The 21,543-nt window shown below is 41.3% G+C and overlaps 1 protein-coding gene across 9 annotated transcripts in view; it reads left to right on the forward strand.

Moving 5' to 3' along the window:
* ITPR1 (inositol 1,4,5-trisphosphate receptor type 1) overlaps nucleotides 1-21,543 on the forward strand; it is a 251,501-nt gene that overhangs the window by 170,110 nt on the left and 59,848 nt on the right. For all 9 annotated transcript variants that reach the window (XM_048856975.2, XM_075130279.1, XM_048856974.2 and 6 more), the window contains 2 exons: nucleotides 17,661-17,841; nucleotides 18,477-18,730. In XM_048856975.2, the coding sequence (XP_048712932.1) occupies nucleotides 17,661-17,841; nucleotides 18,477-18,730 (435 nt within the window). The remainder of the gene's footprint in view (nucleotides 1-17,660; nucleotides 17,842-18,476; nucleotides 18,731-21,543) is intronic.

Consider the following 21,543-nt stretch of genomic DNA (forward strand, 5'->3'; position numbering starts at 1 on the left):
AGCAGAGGCAAGAAGCACCACAGTCTCAAAGGAGAGACTTTAACAAGGGTAAAGGGTCTCCCGTGAGATCCTTACCCTCTGTGCTGTATCTCAGCCTTTTCTAACACCTCAGCCGCGGCTCGCACAGAAGCAGGGACCCAACCTCCCGCGCGAGGAAGGTTTCCGTGGCACTGGTCCCCTCGGCACCGAAAATAGATGTGGTGCCAACAGCACGCTCTACCCCGGTGCCGAGAAGAACATCAGCACCGGCAGCGGACCCCCTGCAGGGCACCTCCAAGCACTCCGCAGCACCGCTGACTTTCACTTGATAACGCACTAAAGCACAGAGCAGGCTCGGCGCAGCCCAGGGAGCAGGAGCAATAGTTTTTCACTCAATGTGACCTCTCAGTGCCACCTGAGCCTAACTCCCTGCTCCTGGATACGCAGGGCTCACTTTTTGAACAGCTGCTCTCCCCACCTGAACGGGCTACCTTTACTGACAGCGAACTCAATATGCAGCAGCAGGCCGAGTTCTTCCCACATGCCTCTCCTCCTCTACTGGAACCTCTTCCACATCAGGTCATGGCTCACAGCCACCAGCCTCAGTTTCCCTACTTCACCCCCCCATGGGTGGCACCTGGGTTCTCACCCCTCCGTGGTGCCCTTGGCCACATCCTCCTACTCATTCTCAGACCTCTTCCCCCAAACCACTATCTCCTTCTGTGCCTCGATCTCCAGCTCCGTCCACTTCTAGAGTACCTGAACCCCCTCCTGAGAATGTGAGCTACGCACCATATCCTGACTCACCGACTCCTAACTCTCCATCAGCTCCAGATGGAGCCCTCTTCCCTCTGCCTCCACAGAACATGGACGACTATAAACAATTTCAAGAACTTTTCAGGAGGGTGGCATTCAGTCAAGATATCCCCTTAGAAGAGGTTCAGGAGACACAACACGGACTCCTCAGAATCCTTCAACCATCTGCACCCTCAAAGATCGCACTCCCCATAAACGAAGCACTCCTAGAACCAGCTGACACACTCTGGCAAACTCCCAGCTTCTTTATTACCAACTTGCAAAAAGACCAAATGTAAATACTATGTTCCTGCTAAGGACGCTGACTTCCTATTTTCTCATCCACCAGCGAACTCTCTTGTCATGGATGCAGTCCCACAAAGGATGAAACAGCCACAATATGAGCCCACGCCGCAAGACAAGGACCTTAAATGCCTTGATGTCTTGGGTCGCAAGGTTATTCGTCCTCCACTCTACAATTCAGAATTGCAAACTATTCTGTCCTCCTTGCCAGCTACGACTTTGATAATTACAATAAACTTTTTGAATTTGCCTCCTACATTCCAGAGGATAGGAGAGCAGACTTCAGATCGATCCTGATTGAGGGCCAACTGATTTCCAGAGCAGCCCTACAAGCATCTCTGGACATGGCGGACGCAGCAGCCCGTACTACTGCAACTGCTGTGATTATGTGCAGATCTTCATGGCTCTCTGCATCCGGCATCCCTAAAGATCTGCAGACCAAAGTGGAGGACCTCCCCTTTGATAAAGATAAACTTTTTTCCACAAAAACCGATGAACTCCTTGACACCATGGAAGATTCTAGAGCGACACTAGGCACCCTGGGCATTCACCCATCACTTCCCAGGAGACAATGATACCAACCCTACCAAAGACCCCACACACAACAGTATTATCGGCCTCAACCCAAACCATATGACATAACTAGGAATCGTGCTCGACCCCCTAAGTGCAAACAAAATCAAGCTCAAGCAACCACCCCCCACCCATGGGGGAATAAGCAACAATTTTGAAAGGTTGGTTGAGGGACTGCATGGCCACCCCTTGATTCCACCACCTACTTGCCCATTTGGCCAAACACTATGCTATCACGCAAGATACCACGGCAGACACCATAGTAGGCCATACAGTACTCACTGCCGCATCTCCAAAGTCCCACCAACCACAGTGGGTACTGCTACACATTCATCTAGAGTGGAGCACCCACAAGGACAGCACTCGAAGAAGGAAAGAAAGTTATTCACCTTGCAGTAGCTGAAGTTCTTCAAGATGTGTCTCTCTGTGGGTGCTCCACTCCCCGCCCTCCTCCCCTCTACTTTGGAGCACTAGTATGAGTTCTCCACGGTATAGAAGAAACTGAGGAGGGTGTGGGATGCACGCGCTCAGGAAGATTCCAACAAAATGGGAGATACCAACTGAGCACGTGCATCCCGACCAGGCACTGCTACCAAAAATCTCCACTGGGAGGCACTGGGACACACCGACACCTAGAGTGGAGCACCCACAGGGACACGCATCTCAAAGAACTTCAGTTACTGCAAGGTGAGTAACTTTCCCTTAGCAGCTCTTATTTAATTATAGTATTCTCAACAAGCTCACACTACACTCTGTGTATGGTTTTACTGCATTCAAATTGTTTCCGTATACGGCCTTTTGAGAATGAGGAAACTATTGGGATACCGGCGGGTTACGCAAAATGACTTTCTTGGCAATGAGATCTGAAATGCTTCGTTCTCGCATGGTATTTTCTTACCAGAGGTTTCCACATGGGAAATGAGCACAGTGTGCTGAAGCAAAAAGTTTCCACTGACACACACAGACTTGCGTGATGATGCTCCTGTTAAAGTTAATAATGGGAGTTCCCGGGTAACTCCCATGTGCCTTAATGGGAGAAGAGATCACTGTGTCACTGGACAAGGATAACATGAATAGTTGTTGCTGCTAAATCTGTGTTAGTAGATATTCGAGCACACTCGCTTCGGCGTTGCTGCATGTTTTATACTGGTGATGAATGTGACTGAGTGTTAATTATTTCATTATTATTCTAATAGAAAGATAGGTTGTTTTAACTGTGGAAATGACTTTCTGTTTCATTGAAGCATTAAACGATCAACATGGAATTTCCTAATCCAGATTCGGTTAGTTCTATTTTCTAGAATACACATGAGCATTTTAAATATTTCTACTGCCAAGCAAGCTAATAGAAATTTCTAAGGAACTGTTTATTTCTGAGATTAGCTTATTGTTCCTATTGGTGTGAGAGGTCAAATTTGCTATGGAAGCTCACCCCTGATTTAGCACCCTGGCCATTTATAATAGCACAGACGAGTTTGAATCGAAGGGTCAGAAAAGAAAATACATTAACTTGACAAACATTACTGCTCACGGAACTGAAAATTATATAAGCTCCCTTATATTTTATGTAACTCCTAGTGTGTCTACCCACAGAAAGCTGGAACCAGTCATTCTCCCCTTGTGCTTTCTGAGAGATAGCAAAAACGCCTGAGCTATGTGTGGATAGATGCGGTTTCAGAAATCACCTTCAGAGTTGTGTTATGTAAAAGAACAGTCATTCACACTGTTTCTGTAGTGCTGCTGGCCTGTGCGTGGCACCTGTTGCTACATACATTTTTTTCTTTGGCTTGCTTTGCATGATTTTGCTTGTAGGTAAGCTTAATTTAGAGCATACTTCTCTCCTTTAAAGCAGATCAGAGGGTAGTCTGTTGCATATATAAACCTCAACACTGAATTTGCTTCAGTTAACATAAACTCGGCAAGTGAATGACAATGAAAGGAATTGCTAAAGACTTCTCCTATAGCACGTCTCTCATCTGCCAAATAAAATTATGTGCACCATATATGCTGTTTCACCTCCTGGAGTTTCAGGTTTCCTGGATCTGTGAAAGTTAATGATGAGTAAACTCCCTTACATAACTTCCTCTTCTCCATGGCAAGTTTGGTCTGCTCACTTAATTAGGGATCTTCTCAAAAGTTAGATTACATGAAAAATAGGTTTCCCACGACCCCTCCCAAGTAGTGTTGTCAAGATCAAATAAAGTGATGAGACTGACTTCATTTTGTTGAAGTATGTACTAAAATCCCACAAGAGCTTAATATGGTACCAGTCCTCAGGACTAGTATATCTCTGTCTTATTGATATACTCTTACAGGTGAAGAGAGTGGTCACTTTGGATGGGCTATTACCAGCAGGAGAGTGAGTTTGGGGGGGGGGGGAGGGTGAGAAAACCTGGATTTGTGCTGGAAATGGCCCAACTTGATGATCACTTTAGATAAGCTATTACCAGCAGGACAGTGGGGTGGGAGTGGGTATTGTTTCATGGTCTCTATGTGTATATAATGTCTACTGCAGTTTCCACGGTATGCATCCGATGAAGTGAGCTGTAGCTCACGAAAGCTCATGCTCAAATAAATTGGTTAGTCTCTAAGGTGCCACAAGTACTCCTTTTCTTTCTGCAAAGACAGACTAACACGGCTGTTACTCTGAAACCCCAAACCATAATTCTTCTTTCCTTAGCTATAGCGCTCCTGGTAAGGGTGCAAATAGAAATTACATGGCAAAGGGGATTGATAATCAAACTAAAGTTAATTATATGCAGATGAAAAATTGATTCCCCACCTGCATTAAAGCTCGCACTCTGAATATTACTTTTAATTTCCATTAGTGCCTGCTCCCTACTACTCATTTCTCAGTGACTGCTTGCTTTTGGAATAGGAGGGGGTGGAACTGAGGCTGCTTAAGAGAGGGGAAAGAGGGTCCTTCTCTGACCCTGTCATGTATGGAACTGCTTTCAGGGGATCAAGAAGTCATCTTGCAGCGGAACTCTTTGGTGGAGATGTGAAAGCCAGATCTGGGAAGAGAAGAGCAGGGAATATCCTCTAGCAACAGCACCCTGAAGAGCATGTGCTGTAAGCACCATAATACTAGCCCTGGGAGCCAGTGCCACAATTATGATTACAGCATGCAGGCAAAAGTTAATGAAGCAGCAAGAATAAAAAACTGCTCTGGGCCAAGGTCTGGAGCTTACAGCATAAGTGTGATTCTTCTCTGAAATGTGACTGTAAAAATGGCATTGTGGTGTTCCATATTTGTGTCTTAATTTCCATATCGCATCAGCTCATTATACACATAAAAGGTGCTAATTATATGTGCCAGCCCTGCAGAATTATCTGGGACTTGAGAGACTTGTTGGCTTCTTTCCTTCTTATACATCCACACCAGTAAGAAAGATCCTTCAAGGCAGATTATGGTTTTTGACCCTGGTGTATCCCATTGCCTTCAAAGGCAATGGATAGAAGCTTAGTAAAAAATTGTAATTGATGCACAAGAAGTAGTTGAGATCATTCTTTCTCAGCTGTGTTGGCTGTGCACAGGTGTAAAAAAAAAAACATTTAAAGAGAAAATGTTTGTGACATTAAAGTAGCAAGGACTTTGACTGCACAAGGGGAGCAGATCTGCTAAGTAAAAAGGTGCCATTTTGACATACTGTAGTTGGTATTAAGAGAAGAAAAACATTTCATGTCCTGGATCAGTGCTAAAAAGAACCAGTGGTAACCTTGAAAAATCACAGGTGCCAAATTCAAAAGTCATCTGATGTTGTAATTACCCAGGAGTTCAAAACATCATTATCTAGATAAGCTAGGAGGCATACCATTTAAAAATACACCATTCTGATCTACTACATTGCCTTTCCAGTCTATTGCTCCTTCAGTTCTAATCTGCCTTCTCAGGACAGCAGCCAACCAGGACTGCTAAATCTATACCCAAAAGGATATGGGCATCCTAGCTATCAATAGCATTTGTTGGGTGGAGAGTCGTAGCTCCTTTCAGATCGCTAACTCTAGTTGTCAGTGAGATATTGGCAGTGCCCCTTGCAGACATAAACAGGTGTGGTCCCTGAGTCTGCAGACAACCTGAAACAGTAACTCCGAGAGATGTGAACTGCACCATTCCTCCCACTGGGATGAATAACTTTGAAATGAAATGTCAGAAATCTGCTTACTCTATGCTACTAAACCACTCCCCTCCCTTCACTTTCCTTAGTACCAGAACCTCCAACTGTGTCCTACCCAACTGTCAAAACCCTCCGCTTCACAGCTATCATAATTACTGTTTCTTTTCAATATAAAATTCTGCAGCACATTGAAATGTACAAAATCAAGTGGTCGTGCAAAGTTGAGTTTAGTAACATATTTATAAGGTTAATCTTTCATATATACGTCAATGAAAAATTCCCTCACCTAAATGTACTTGAAGTAGTGGTAGAATCTCTAGACAGCCGCACTGGAACGCTGCAGGAGCCAGACGCCTTGGTTGCAGAATTGAGGTCAACCTTGCTTCAGAGTGCACACCGGGTGATTTGAAATTAACCCTGAAAATTGGTCAGAGATCAGGCAGTGAAGGGATAGGCAAAATCAGGACCTTTCTAGGGTTTCTAGTGCCCTAGGCAAGCTAGCAAACTGCCATCCCTTCCCAGTCCACAGTGACTAGTTTGCTGCCCCTTAATATTTTGCTACCCCCAGCAGCCACCTGTTCTGTACCTCCTGACTCAGGAGTACTAATCAGAGTGATGTGGATTTTTTAAAAATGGGCATTGTCCAGTTTATTAAAATATGGAAGATGTATTTCATGTGTTTAAAAGCTACTATTGTAGTTGAATGTTGAGTAGTTTTGTATCTGCACACACAAAATATCTGGGTGATACCAACTGCTTTGTGGTCCAGTGTCTTGAAAGTTGTCAGATGAAGCGTGTCGGTGGACCACTACAAATGCTTTCTGGGCCACTAAGCTCTTGCAAGTAGGAATTGTCAAATTTTTCTTTCTGACCAACCGTTCAGGATCCCTAATGCTTGAACTGTAGAAAAACTGTTTTTCTTTCTTCATATGTGTGCTGTACATTTGTCTTCGCATTTGTGTGCGTGTAAATAAAATGTGCATGTGGGGGTATTTATAGAAATCGATAACCAATATTTTTTTGGTATAGGGTTAAATCTGAAAAATAATATTCTCAAGACAGATGTAACATCTGTTTAGAAAACTAATACAATCATCCTGTGTTATTGTCCAACAGCGTACGGGCTGGTCATCTGCATCTTTCATCATGAAATTATTAGAAACTTTTCCCAGGTACAGTACTCCAAAGAATGTCAAAGTTAGCGTTGGTGATGCTCCAAACAAAACTGCTGCTTCAAAACTTTCCCTACAAAGAGAGGTAGCATAATTCTCTGCAAACATCCTTGTCATCAATTGTAATCTCTCTCGGGCAGCTGTCTTGTCCTCTTCTTTGTCTGTAATACGTCTCTTATGCCATTGGGTACAATATTAATGATCTATGTACTGTGTAATGTTGCAGGATGTATCCCAGTTGATCTGGTCACACTGTAAATCGTCAATAAGTCAACACGTTGCAACATATCCCTGATTATCATGTGGGCAAGGAGATTTTTCAGTGCAAGCTCTCTGGGGCAGGGACTATCATATATGTATAAGTATGTATGTGTGTGTGTACACATACCATCTATCACACGGGCCTTAAGACACCACTATAGTATAAATGATAACTGATAACATTACTGTGCTGGGAACTGGAGATTGAATAGCTGGTCTTGTTTGATTAAAATAATTTCTTTTTCGCTGGATGAGATAAAGCTACCAGAGAGGAGTGCTCAGGTTGTGAACAGGGTGGGTAAGAAGGCAGTATAGTAATGGAAAAGAGTATTGAACCTGTGAACTCTTTCCACTCTGTTATTGATATATTGTGTTTTGCAAGTAATCAAGCATCAGTAATCAAGACAGCAGCTTGCTGGAGCCTCGCATCACTGGCCCTTTGTAATATAGCATTTATATGAGTGAAAAATGAGGACAGGGAACTATATCAGAGTCTGAATGTTAAATCTCTTCACCATGGTATGATCTCTGTAGATCTATATACTGTATTATTTAGAACTGCATGTTCTCATATATCTTACTTGGAGAAGCCCTGGGTCAGTTAAACAGTCAGTAGATGTCATTCTAAAATTATAAGGAATATAGAAAATAACTCACTAATGCTTAATATATTGTCTGTATTTCTCTGTCTGTGAAATCTATATCCTGTTTAAACTTCTAGGATGATCCCTAACAGGATTAAAGTCCTCAGCAAGCAGACAGAGGCAAGCTATTCAGAAAAACAAGGTCATGCTGCAGGGTTGTTGGGTGGGTTTTTTTTTTTTTTTTTTTTTTGGTAAGCACAGGAATCAACAAAGAGATGTTATATAACTTCTATTTATATCCTACTTGCTCACTAGCTGCAGGCATACAAGAGTAGCTGAGAAGGGAATTTAATGAGCTCTCAGGGCTTGCTCACCTTCCAGAGCTGGTAGGAGCCAGCTTGTTTTTGAAGTGCGTCAGCAAATGAAACTGGTGGTGGGTGGGTGGTTGGGTAGGTGGACTGACTTGTTGCTATGGTTTTCTTTAATTTCCCTGTCTCTCAAGAAGATCTTACACCTTCTTTGGAGTCTGTAGACTTCCATGTTTCTCACACCTCCTCATGGCTCTCTAAGGAAGTGGGATACATGCTTTTCCATACAAGAGCTTTCACATGTGACCTGTTGTGTGCATGGGTGCATGCTCTTATGCGTGTGGAGAGGAACTCAAATAAAAGCCCTGTGTCAAAAGCAAGTCAGAGCCCCAAGTCTCCCACGCTTTTAGAGCCATCTGCTCCATGTTTTCAGGAATTTTACCCCCCAAACTGAACAGGCACATGCCTACCGATGAGTCACCATTGTTGCCTTGTTGGCTTCCCCGTCATCTCGGTTCACCTCGTTGCCCCTTTGCTTCTCTTTATTTTAGTGTCTCTTGTGAATTATTTGCCAGTTTAAATTGGAGATCATCAGGCTTTAAATCCCGCATTTGGGAATGTGTGTCTGATACAAGGGCTCTTCCAGAAACAAGTGGCTTAGCTCTCCCACCTGTTTTCATTGTATTGTTTGTGGGGGAAGAATACTGTTACGGGGCTCTGTCACAAAGCAGTTAGGTCCGTCCCCAAGAGTCTCCTTAATCAGATTTGTTAGGGCACAATGTTTCCAGTTCAGAGTATAGCCCTACAGGGGAGCATCAATAATATAAGTGTGCTCTCCATGTGCGTGAGTGTTTGCAGAATATGTAGCTAGGATTGTACTGTGATGGTGTTCCCTCTGCACTTGCAGTGGTTAAAGGTGAAGTGTAAAGCGACACTGAAAAATGGCTTGTTGGGGCATTCAACAGATATTCCTTATGGGCTTAATTCAGGCTGCAGAACATGTTCAACTCAGAAATATTTTAACTAACAAATTTTAGGTTCCATGGGACTAATGGTATTACTAAGGACACAGAATGATGGAATTTTAGCAGACAAGGAAATACCAAAGGATTTCTTAGAAGTATCAGAATTTATTTTTTTTTAAGTTAACTTTCTTCTGTGCTGAAACCCCTTGCAGCCTGGCTAGGGGGAGCATAAAGGGTTTGTTTCTGTACTAGACTCAGTGCTTATGTTAGCTTTGCAGTTTATTTTTAAAAGCTGCCTTGAAGTACGGTCTGGCTAGATGAGGTAGGGGTGAGCTTTTTTGCAAGTACACCTTCATAAAACTAGTGCAGGAGTTTCGTAATAGTTCATAGTGTAGGGTGACAAGATGTCCCAATTTTATAGGAACAGTCCCGATTTTGAGTCTTTTTCTTATATAGGCTCCCATTACCCCCCACCCCTTGTCCTGATTTTTCACACTTGCTGTCTGGTCACCCTATCATAGTGGTAGCCCACCAGGGATAACCAAGAGAAGCTAACTTTCCCATAGTCATTTCTCTCTGACATTGGAGTAAAAGATCTGCTGGTTCCAGGCCAGAGAGGTCATCTTTTTCTCAGTAGCTGAAGGGACTTTCCTTTTGGAAACATCCCTGTTTAGTCAAGTTCATTGTTGAACAATTTCTTATGAAACTCATCTTCATTGATTGACATTTAGCTCTATATGGAGGGGAGAGTTAGTTTTTACCAGCTCAACATAAGCCTTTGAGTTTTTGCCAGGTTTACTTTAAATTAACTGTTTGGTGGTGGTTAAACCATGACTCATGTTTTCCTGAGAGATTCTCACTCTACTAACTAATGGGATTTCCTGGAGTTTATAAATTTACCTGAGGAGGACTGTCAAAACTGTACTTTAAGGGTGTGGTCCAGAAAATATTGTGTCCTTTTAATGCCAAAGACACTGCCTCATTTGGATCTTAACCCATGGCTTTCTTAAATCCGATCACCCTTCCTTCAGAAAGCAGAGTGAGTTTGAACCGACACACTTTGCATACAGTGTTTGTTATAAAGGTTTTGATTATACCTCTTACCACATGAGCGTGCAAACAGAGCATATAATGGAACCTATAATTATCAAGTCTAGGAACAGAAGCCAAACTATTTGATGTGAGAAGCACGAATGTTCATCTTTCCAGTTTCTTGGTTAACAATACGAACAGCTGTGACTTTAGGGCAAGTCTGGTTAACAGTTAACTGAATAGATTAATGTGTTCCCAGAAAGAGTGACAAACACACACATAAAGACGTGAGCAAAACCTGATAAGCCTTTGAAAAGTGAGAACCAGACACAAACTGCCTTCAGCTGGTCCCTGGCATTCTAGGTTTTTCCACTTGGCAATCCTTTGTGCTGATTCAGTGTGCACAGGCCCACATGTAGTTAAGCAGGTTATTATGTTTAAGTTGACTGAGTCTTTACTTCCCTTTGTGATGCTGTAGTTCTTCTGTTGGCTCTAAAATAAGACATCAGTCAGTAAAGTTTACAACCTGCCATGTGATTCTGGGGTAGTCTGCAAAGGGCAGATAGTTGGTTTAAATTGTTAACTAACGTGCTTGCTACCCATTGCTGAGGCATGAAACCTATTAAGAACCACTTGTAAACACTGTTGCAGTTACCCTAGCTCTGTAATTCCGTCTGTCTAAGCTTCTTCCATTTTGGCCAGCTGCATTTTGTACTGTTAAATTCCAGAAAATCCATCAGGCCCTAAGATGCATCTAAGTTTCTCCTCTCTTCAAGGTCCCTGATATTGAATCAACCTATGAAGTTGTGAGAGTTGTGGGGAGGAGAGTGGGGTTGGGTTGTTCGGTTTTCGTTGTTGTTGGCTTGTTACACACTAGGTGAATCATTCTGATTGTTTTTTTTTATTATTATTATTCAATTCTGATGTCCACATTTTAAAAAGAATGGTAAAAAATTGGAGAGGGTGCAAAAAAGAGCCACAAAAACTATTTGAGGGTGGAAGAAAATGCTTTATAGTGAAAGACTAAAGAGCTCAGTTGGTTTAGTTTATCAAAAAGAAAATGGAGAGGAGACTTAGTGTATAAGTACTTCCTTGGGGAGAAGATACCAAGTATCAAGGGTTCTTTAATGGAGCAGAGAAAGGTACAACAAAAATCCAGTTGCTGGAAGCTGAAGCCAGACAAATTCAAATTAGAAATTAGGCACAATTTTTTTAACAGTGAGTGTGATAAACCACTGAAACAAACTACCAAGGCAAGTGGTGGATTCTCCATCTCTTGATGTTGGTTGTCAGGTCAATATTGGATTCCTTTCTGGAAGTTATACTTCAGCCAAATACGAATTATTGGGCTCAGTACATTTCACACAGTTACCCATGTAATGGCCTGTGTTATACAGGTGGTTAAACTAGATGATATAATGGACGCTTCTGGTCTTAAAATCCTATGAATTATTTGTACTCCAGTAGCACCTAGGAGGGGAAGTCATGAGCCAGGCAGGATCCTATTGTGCTAGTATATTAAGTCATTTGGATGTGGCTTTAGTCCCTTTCGCCTGCAAAATGTTTGAGAGAACATTCTATAGATAGTTGTGGGGGGGGGGGGGGAACCACTGTTCTTTTAACCCATTCAGTGTTAAACTATTCAGTAGCTATGTAATCCAAGCCTATTTTCACCAAATATAATTTCCACTAATAGGGTAAAAGTGAAGGTAGGTTCCTATTTGGTCAGTGTGTTCCTTGTTTCTTCTTGAAGAGGGGTTAGTGGCTCGCAAAAGCAAGGAGAAACTATGCTTTTAGCAAAGATTTCACAGATTTTAGCAAAGATTTATGGAACACTTTCCCCTGTGACCGTTTTATGTAGACTATTTGCATTAGTTTCAGACGAATCTATCAGGCTGATTCTCTTTGAATAAGGACGGTGACCTGTGCTGAATTCCTCTCCTTTCCAATCCCCTTGAAACTAACTCAGCCCCTTGCTATGTGTCAAAGTGCAGTATACCATGGAGACAGCTGAAAGTTGCTGTGTTCTGTGTGGCTTGCTCAGCTCTGATACCTGCATGGAAACCATCTACTGCGGAAATGCAGATTTTCCTCAGCTCACTGCAGGAGTTTGGACTTGTGAAAACCTTTACCTTCAAACCATACAGGGGGAAAAATGGGATTTTCCTTCTCCTTGTGTATGTCTAACTTTTCACTTGGCTCAATAAACTTTGAAAATTAATTATGAATGGTTTGTGGCAAATGCTTAAAGGAAAGTCTCTCCATTGTCTTGTGTGGTGCAGCTGAATAGCTCACGTTGTGGATGTTAAATGTACGCAGTATATAACTGTGCTGGGTTTCTTATTCATTCTGTGGCTATAGCAGTTAATCACAATCAGGTTGCCTTTGGTGTCAGAAAGGAGTCGTGATTCAATTAATTGTTTGGCCATGAGTGGCTGCATTTTGGGGATGTTGCATTTCACTGATGTAAATGTGCTTCTAAGCCTGTTTACTGAATCCAACATTCATGAATCAAACCACATGACCCACCACCCTTGTGTCAGATGATATTTCTTGTTTGATGGCAAATGACTGTTATGAAACAGAATACTGTCTGATCATCACTGAATTCTGCAAAAACGGACAGCTGATCCAGTGTCAATATGCAGGTTTGGTAACAGACCCAATCCTTGTGATGGAGCATATTCTTGCAACGTGCTTGGCTTGAATATTTTATTTTTTAAGGAGCTGCTCCTACTGAAGGGCTTGGGATGCTTGTGCAACATGGTTAAAAACAGCAAATGTGCTTTTTAAAAAGCCTAGTTGAAATTTGAAATAAAACCAACCAATTGATGGGGACCCCTGCTAGAAATGGACAGAAGGAGGAAGTGGCAAGGGAAGCAAACAGAACCTATCTTAAAATGGGACAGGATGAGGAGCTTTCATCAATATGAGAGAGAAGGGGGTTGATATAGGTATGAAAGGGGCACTCTAAGGTCAAACTCAAATGCACAGCTGCTTGTAGCTCACAAAAGCTTATGCTCAAATAAATTTGTTAGTCTCTAAGGTGCCACAAGTACTCCTTTTCTTTTTGCGATACAGACTAACACGGCTGCTACTCTGAAACCTGCTTGTCTCAGCCATTCAGATGTGCTCATCACCTTAAGATCTAGGTGCCAAATGCTACAAGATAGTCACCTGCCAATATAAGATACAGTAATGGAATTCCTAAACAGCAGGCGGCGTGCAAATGTAGATATGAGTCAAGAAAAATCTCACAAAGGAAGTCTAATGTAGTTGTACTGTTACGGGTTTTGAAATCCAGCAGGTGCCAGCTGCTCTGCCCTTTGATAGTCGGGTATGTGAACAGCACAGGCCGGGGGTGATATGGACCCAGTGAGCTCACGTTTGTGCAGATGTGTGGACTGCCTAAATAATCTACCATGTGTTACACTTGTGCAGACATGGGTCATCCTGACATAAGCGTCCAGGGTACCAATTGTGACTGAGCTTCTCATTCCCACTTTGTCCCCGGAGTTCCAGAATATCCTACTGGAATACGCTCCCTTTTAATGGGGAAGGCAATAATACAGTACAGTCCACTGAGCTCTGTACTGTGGATCACAGCTACCCACCCTATTTTTCAATCAATATGCAAGAGTCTACAGGTCCCAACTTTAAAATCCTGTCTCATGCTGAATAGTCTGGCTGACTGCTCAAGGTGGACTGTTACATGCTGAGAACTGTAGTTTGTGTGCTGCCCAGTCCTATCATAGATGGGGTTGGGTGCAGTTCGTTCCCATTTATGCAAATTAAATGCAGCCCTTGGGCTCACAGCAAGTTGCCTATGTGGCCCTAAGTTGGGCAACCAGGGCTAAACTTTCCCTCACCTTGGCTGGAGAAAACACAGATGGATCCCATCACAGCCAAAGCTAGTGGCGCTTTTATGACCCTCAGGGTGACAATTCATTGTTTCTTATCTTAGAGCATTGTGCCTGAATGCATTTGTCTAGCCAACAGTCAGTCAGTCCTGTTTGCAAGTCAGAATCCTGGTGCTCTGTATCACCTGAAGGAAACCTTCATTTCTTTCAAAGGTGTTTCCATAACAATGTTAACTTTCTAACATATATGGTCCCAAACTTCTGTGAACAAGTTTTAGATTCTCTCTGTTAAAATTATCACCTACAACTACTTGCTCCAGCACAACTTGCAAAATCACACCTCTTAAAATACAGAATCTTGGTAGCTCAGCTGGCTTGGGGTTGACTCATGTGTGAAGGTGATAGGTATTCTGACGTAGATAGAACCAATCATTTTGTGACAGCCATTAAACGCACCCATGACATGCAAAAAATGCTTTATTGGAAATGTTCACTGGGCTAGTTTTTCTCTGACATGCAATGGAAAGTCTGTTAAAGCACCCAAAGAAAAAAAGCAACACTTCGGAATCTGTCAGCAAATAACCATTACCAACATGCAAAATACTTACCATGCAGTTTACAGAGAAGAAACTTTTCCTTCATCGCTCCTTTGTGTTGAAGAGGCTTTTTCTGAAGTAGAAGGTGCTTTCTACATGCAATCAACTAACACGAAACACCAGCGTGAGAGGCAGAAACTCTTATTCCTCAAACAAATTTTGTAGGCAACAGTCACCCTTTCTAAAACTGATACTTTTATTGCTTTTAAAATTTCATTAGTATTTTCTAGGTCTGATTCTTGCTTATTTGTATTAAAGTAGCAAGTAGAGCCCCCAACAAAGATCAAAGTTCTTCTGTGCTAGGCACCTACAGACACCTAGTAAGAGACAGTGCCCGCTTCAAGAGTTTACAGTCCAAATAATCAAGACAAAGGTATAGTATTCTTTGTATCTTGGACAAGTCCAAAAATCATTGTGAGGCAGGTCTTCATTATCATTTTAACTGGTCCCATCAAGCAGACCAATCTGATTGGTTAGTCTAAAATACCCCATCTAAAATTAATGTTACCTACATAAATACCTCTTCTTTTAAACACACAGTCTAGGTATATGTCCAGTGGAGGGCAGGGAAGGGGTAGCTTTAAAGTCTTTAACTTAACATTTAATAAATGGCTTTTGGTCAGTGAATCATTCTGGAAATATCATTTGGGTTCATGTGTCAATTAATGCTGTTCCTATCAAAAACAGCACATTCAGAAATAATATCAAAATATGTATAAATCTTGCCATTCCAAAGGATCCCAAAACAATTCACATGCTGACCCTGGGCTCATCACATTGCCTCTGGAACAATGTGTACCTCTCAATGTCATTAGATACTAGAAGTGTGGTGGTCACTTGTATCAAATCCTCTGCTCACCATCACTTATAGACTTTCTCGTCATTACTGCTTTCCATGTTTCTCCCTGCCATTGAGTACCTAGGATCTTTCTTTGAATATTTTTTCCCCAGAGATATTAGCATGCTTTTTTCCAGGCTGAATCTCCATTTCCCCCCTATTTCTAATCTCTTTAGGGGCCTGTTGATTAATCTTGACTTACTTATACTTAACACCTTCTATAATAATGTAATTTGCAAATATCATGAACATGTTGAGCTGTTTGCTAATGATCTGGAAAGGGAATACATCTTAAATAGGATGGAACCTAAGACCAGACCCTGTGGTTACCTGATTTTTCCATGTGCAGCCCCAAGTTTTAAAGTTGGCTGTTCATCTTTCCCTTTGTTTATGTCCGGTTACTCAGCCTAAGACACTGTGGTGATGGTTCTGCAACTTTCCACTTCCTGTCCCCATCCCTAGTCCTCCCTTCATATTTTAGATAAGTTAAACCCTATCCCCAGCAAAGTTACTGCTACTAATTAGGTGTTCAAATTTCTATTCAGCCTCTTGGCACTTAACACCAAATCTGAATGGACATATGTAAAGAAGGGAAACAATACTTTCAAAGCAAAGCCTGTCTAACAGAGGTGTTTAACACCAGTATATACTGTAATATACTATGCGTATGCTCAAGGACAGCATTTTAAAAAAGAAAACCACAGCTCAGTCCTTGACTAGCTTCTCCATAAATGGCTTTTAAAAAAAAATTATCTGTAGGTTAAAAACATTCCTATGTGTTACTGAGGTTAATTGTCTGTGGCAACTGGTTTAACTGGTTTTCAGAATGTAGTTCACAATTTCTCCCAGAGGTTTGCTTCTGTGTGGGATGGTCTGTATTGTCCTGTATTCCTGGTAGATTAATTCAGTGTAATGAAGTCAATATTATCTTAGTTTCTTATTTGTCCCCTTCTAGCAATTATTTGACAGACCTATTGGTTATAGTTGAGTATAAAATCTGCCTGGTAAACTAAGATTTTGTGGAGGTGGTTTTGTTGTTTTATCCATTTTTAAAATTACTTTGTTCTGTTTTTTCTCGGCCAACTAATTCCCTCCAACTAGAGGAAATTAAGGCCTTCCTGGTTTGGTAGAGACTGCTCCAAATTTCCTGGGGTCTCATGTAGGTATCAGCCACCGGGTTTCAATAGTAGCACTCCCACGGTAATCAAAGAGGTAACATTATTCGTCTTTCAAAGTAAGTCCCTCTGCTACTGTTCTAACCAGAACTGCCAGGGAGGGAGTGATCAAAGACAGACGTTCCAAGGATTGCCTTGTGTAGTCTGTTTCTCAGAGCAGCATGCAAGATATATTGCCATTCCCATTTTTAATTTGTCTTTTCAATAAATTGGACTTCGTCCCTATTCATCAAGGGAAGCTTTTGGATCATGAGCCGCTACAGAATGCTAACTAATTTCATAATACTCTGCATAAGGTGACCCACTTACAAGTTCATCCTCCAGTCGTGTGTAAGCTCTGATCCTGATTTATGTAACCTTTCATCAGAAATTGTCTGATCACTCACTGTGTTGGCACCTTGTGAGCTGTATATGATTTGCATTCTCAGACTCAGGGAAAAAATTGTCCGTCTACATGTATGGACAGAAAAACACATGAACAACAAATATTTAAAACTGGTTAATACTTTGAACTTTTTTGTTGCTTCTAAAGTTATGTTATATATATAATCTATTTTAAATCGGTCTGCAGCAGACAGGTCGAAGCACAGAAACTCCAAATTGGGGAGAAAAAAAAACTTTGTCCTGTTTGTACATTTTAGGGATCTGAGATTAGTGTTGAATGTTAAACCTATGAGTCATGATCATTTTGACTCAACAGGGAGAGCAGGAAGCATAGTGTTATCTGTATATTTCATTGCTAATGTTTGGCTTCTATGAGCTGAGACCCAAATATGTATAAAGATATCCCATTGTGCTTACCTGGAAGGTACAAGGAGAAGTGTGCCATATAAATGTACAGGGGATAACATGATCAATTGCACTATCTTCTTTAAAAGTATATTTGGAAATATTAATAACAAAGCTAATGTAACTGAGATACATTCTTGGACTCCTTAACTAGAAGATCTAGTCTTCGTTCCTCTAGGGTTCTGTCTGTGCTGAAAGCTAATTAAATTTTTTGTCCTTCAATCCATAGTGCACAGGATATAAGGGCAGGTGAAATAATTTCTTGACTCAAGTCTCTGTATAAAATATATACTTGTTCCATTTCTTTGGTAGCATTCGTTCTTCTGCCGACTAACAGAAGATAAGAAATCTGAAAAGTTCTTTAAGGTTTTCTATGACCGCATGAAGGTGGCACAACAAGAAATCAAGGCTACAGTCACAGTAAACACCAGTGACTTGGGAAATAAAAAGAAAGATGAGGACTCAGACAGAGATGCACCAGTTAGGAAAAGAGGTAAATCTCCAATTCTTTGCTTTGAAAAGTGACATGGGAGCAAGGCACTGTCTTTATTGAACTCCTTGTGACTGATGCAGTAATGCTCTGATCCACAGAGCAAAGTTAAGAGATCAGTGACATCCTGCCTTGGGATTTCAAGAGCAGCATTCTCTCTCCATCCATTTGTGAGATTGTACTATTGAAATGATGAAATGTATTTGAGATGGGACTCTTCCAACTTGTCTAGCCTGAGATGGTGCCTAAATCTGATTGATAGTAATGACCCTATAGGTTATGGTCAGTGCCTTTCTAACAGTAGCCCAGGACTGGAAAAATAGCTTCTTACACAACAGGTCTTCTAAAACTCCTAATGGTGTTATACGCTTGTGACCTGTTCCCTAACAGGCTAATAGAAGGATTAAAAACTTCACTGTGATTTGTTGAAAAGTGTGAAAAGGGTAACAGGCTATCATGCTAACCCCAGCCTCTTGCATTGTACTAAATATACTTGTTGAAAAGGATCTGAAGATGGTTAGCTGGTCTGTGAGCGAAACTTTAATAGGAAATGTGTGAATGGATTTTTTTTCCCTAATCCTTTTGTTCAGATTACCAGGTGGAAGGTCTTTCATATGTTCCATTCTCATGTATTCTAGTGAAAGAGCCCACAACCCAAATTACAGAGGAGGTCCGGGATCAGTTGCTAGAGGCCTCTGCTGCTACAAGAAAGGCTTATAATACATACAGGCGGGACGCTGATCCTGATGACCATTATTCAGCTGCGGATGGAGCCCAGCCTGCACCAGACAAGAACAAAGATGACTTGGAAATGAGCGCTGTGATTACAATAATGCAGCCCATTCTTCGTTTCTTACAGCTACTCTGTGAAAACCACAACCGAGATCTGCAGGTACCGTAGGCAGATGTGCATGTTGAGTTAATTCATTGTTATCACATCAACCTCTCTAGTCTGTGCCACTTTCCCAGGACAGCCTAAGAGAACCATGCATGTCCTAGTCTCTTTCAAATCCCAACCAACGGGCTGTTTTGTGGATTGCTTGACACAAACTGTGCTGCAATGAAGTCTGTCCATGGCCGCCACCTATGGCGAGAAGGCACTTTCTCCTCTCTCCCTGGCTCTGTCCTGGCCCCAACTCCTAGTGTCCAACATTCACTGGTTTAAGGAACAGCAGCCTTGAAATTCATTCAAAAAATAACCATCTTGTGTAAAATTTAGAATATGTATTTAAACAGAGCAAGCACTGATTCTAGGTCAGGGTTTATTGCTCTTTTTATGAGAGGCGGGAGAAATGTAATGGGGAGATGTGCATCCAGGAGAGCAATTAGACTATTGAAACCCCGATCCAGCATATTACTCAAGCATGTGCTTAAATTTCAGTATTGGAGTAATCTCATTGACTCCAATGGAATTATTCATGCGCTTAAAGTTGAGCATGTGACTGAGTAATTAGCTGGAGTGGGTCTGAAATGTGTACCTTAGTAATTTTATCCAGTGCTTCTAGTCCTACAGAGAGACGGTTCTTGTTTACAGATTGACTGACTGTAATTAACATGATTCTTGTTCAGCATTACTACAGCTAGTGGCTTAGAATTGAATGTAAATCAGGGTATAGTATATACTAATTGTCTTCATAAAGGAGGAATAATTGCCTTAATTGCATTATTATTATTCTCTATTCTAGAACTGTAAGACCTTGCACGAGTGCTTTTTAGACCTGCCGAATCAATTCCGTTGAACTTGAATGCCTGGTTGCTGGCAATATTTTAAATCAAATCTGTTTGTTAATATTCTGTGATGTGAGCCTGCTATCCTTGAACATTTTGTAATTATAGTGGCTACTTATATACTGGGCTGTTTCTTATTTTTTCCCCAGACTACTCCAGCTTTGTCTTGTAAAACAATTTTCATACCTTTAGCATCCTTGGGGATAAGTAGGGTGGCAGTTTTATGGGGTAATAATCCAGCCCACACACAGGATCTCTTTTGTGCTACAGTCTTCCACTAGGCACTTAAAGCTATCGAAGAGAAATTGACTGTGAGCCAATACAGAAACTTTTTGGATGGTGCTGCCTACACTGCTCACCATCCTGAACAATTGAATTCCATGAGCAGCAGGTTGTTGCATTCTGCTACAGGAGAGGGAATTAAATTAGAGGTGAGAAAAGCACTATTTCAAATATAATCCTATTACTTGTTAGCTGCCCCAATAGTCCCCTTTCTCCCATGGTCCCAAGGGGGTAGTTTATGCTGGTCTAGCTTTAAGAACTGTCACAAATATAGAATATTGACAGAAGGCCATAACATGACTCCCTACTAATATTGCCAGCTGGATGGCTCTTTACAGGAAGAGTAACAAGGATCTCGTGTCTTCCAGTTTGACATAAATCAATTTGCATGGAGCCTTTGAGTTTTAATACTTACAGCTTTACATCCAGCAGGTATCTACCAAACATTTTTACAAGCCCTTAACAACTGAGTGCTCATTTGACGATGAGCAAATATAGGAACTTGCGAGTCACTGCTGCTGTTGTTGTTGTCATCCTTTGTGACTTAAGATGATGCATTGCTGTAAGGCTCTATAGAAGAGTATGCTCTTCAAATTAGGAGGAAACCCTTGCAAAATGATCTATGGGATCCCAACGCTGCTCAGTCACTTATCAGTCTACTCCTAGTTTCTGAAATAAAATTGCAGATTGCACCAAATTGTCTATATTTAGTCTCTTCCACTTGTACACTCTTGAAGGTACATCTATTGAATCCATCTGTATTGTTCTATTCACAAAAATGAGGGAGGAACTATTAATTGAATATATATTTAGCATGGCCTTGCTATCCATTTAAGACCCTGCAGGACTTGGTTGCCTGTGGCATGCTTTGGATTACTTCTCATTTCTCTCCATTTTTCTTTCTGCACTCCAAAGTTATTGACACACTTCTAAGATTTACTCTAGATTTCCAATTAGACCAGTTCTTTTTGGTATATCACTGTGCCAGTTATAAGAGCTCTGCCTTTTAAACAAAGTTGAAATAGCTTTGAATTGCTGAGCTGACTGTAGGCAGTCTGTAATCTGTCTTTGGCTCAAGATCAAGACTGTATCATTCAATTTTATTGTAAGGGTAGCTCAGCAGTGAGGAGTCCCTGCTATATCCTGTGCATCTGTTAATTTATATATTTTTGCTGAAGTTGAAAATGTAAAGATGTTTTAACTACTTCCCATATCCCTATATTGTAAGTGTCCTCTATTAAGCCATCCCATCACCCTCCTCCCCCTGTTTTTTGGTGTTTTTTTTTTTGGGCAAAGATTCTTTATTGAAAGATTACATAACATGCTAGATACAATTATCATGGCCCACATTATGGAGGGAAGGTGGAAGTCAGTGGAATTTCCTTCATACGTCTTTCCTATATTTTCTCATCCTGCATAAAACTGCTACTTATAATTACTTTCATAAGATGAACACAGTGGCAATATAAACAAAAAAATCATTCAGGAAACTTCTGATTATAAACAAAAGAAATGGGCATACTCTCAAAAGTGAAGATCACCAGGGTTGGTGGCCCATTAAGGAAAGGGAAGAATCCTTTGCTTCTGTGCAGACAGGCTGATCTATCATCATATACAATCTTTAGATTTCAGCAGATAGGTATAGAAACATCATATTGAGGGAAATATATTATTACCTCTATCCATTTTCCTGTT

Source organism: Caretta caretta, chromosome 7 (genome assembly GCF_965140235.1).
Source record: "Caretta caretta isolate rCarCar2 chromosome 7, rCarCar1.hap1, whole genome shotgun sequence".
NCBI lineage: Eukaryota > Metazoa > Chordata > Testudines > Cheloniidae > Caretta > Caretta caretta.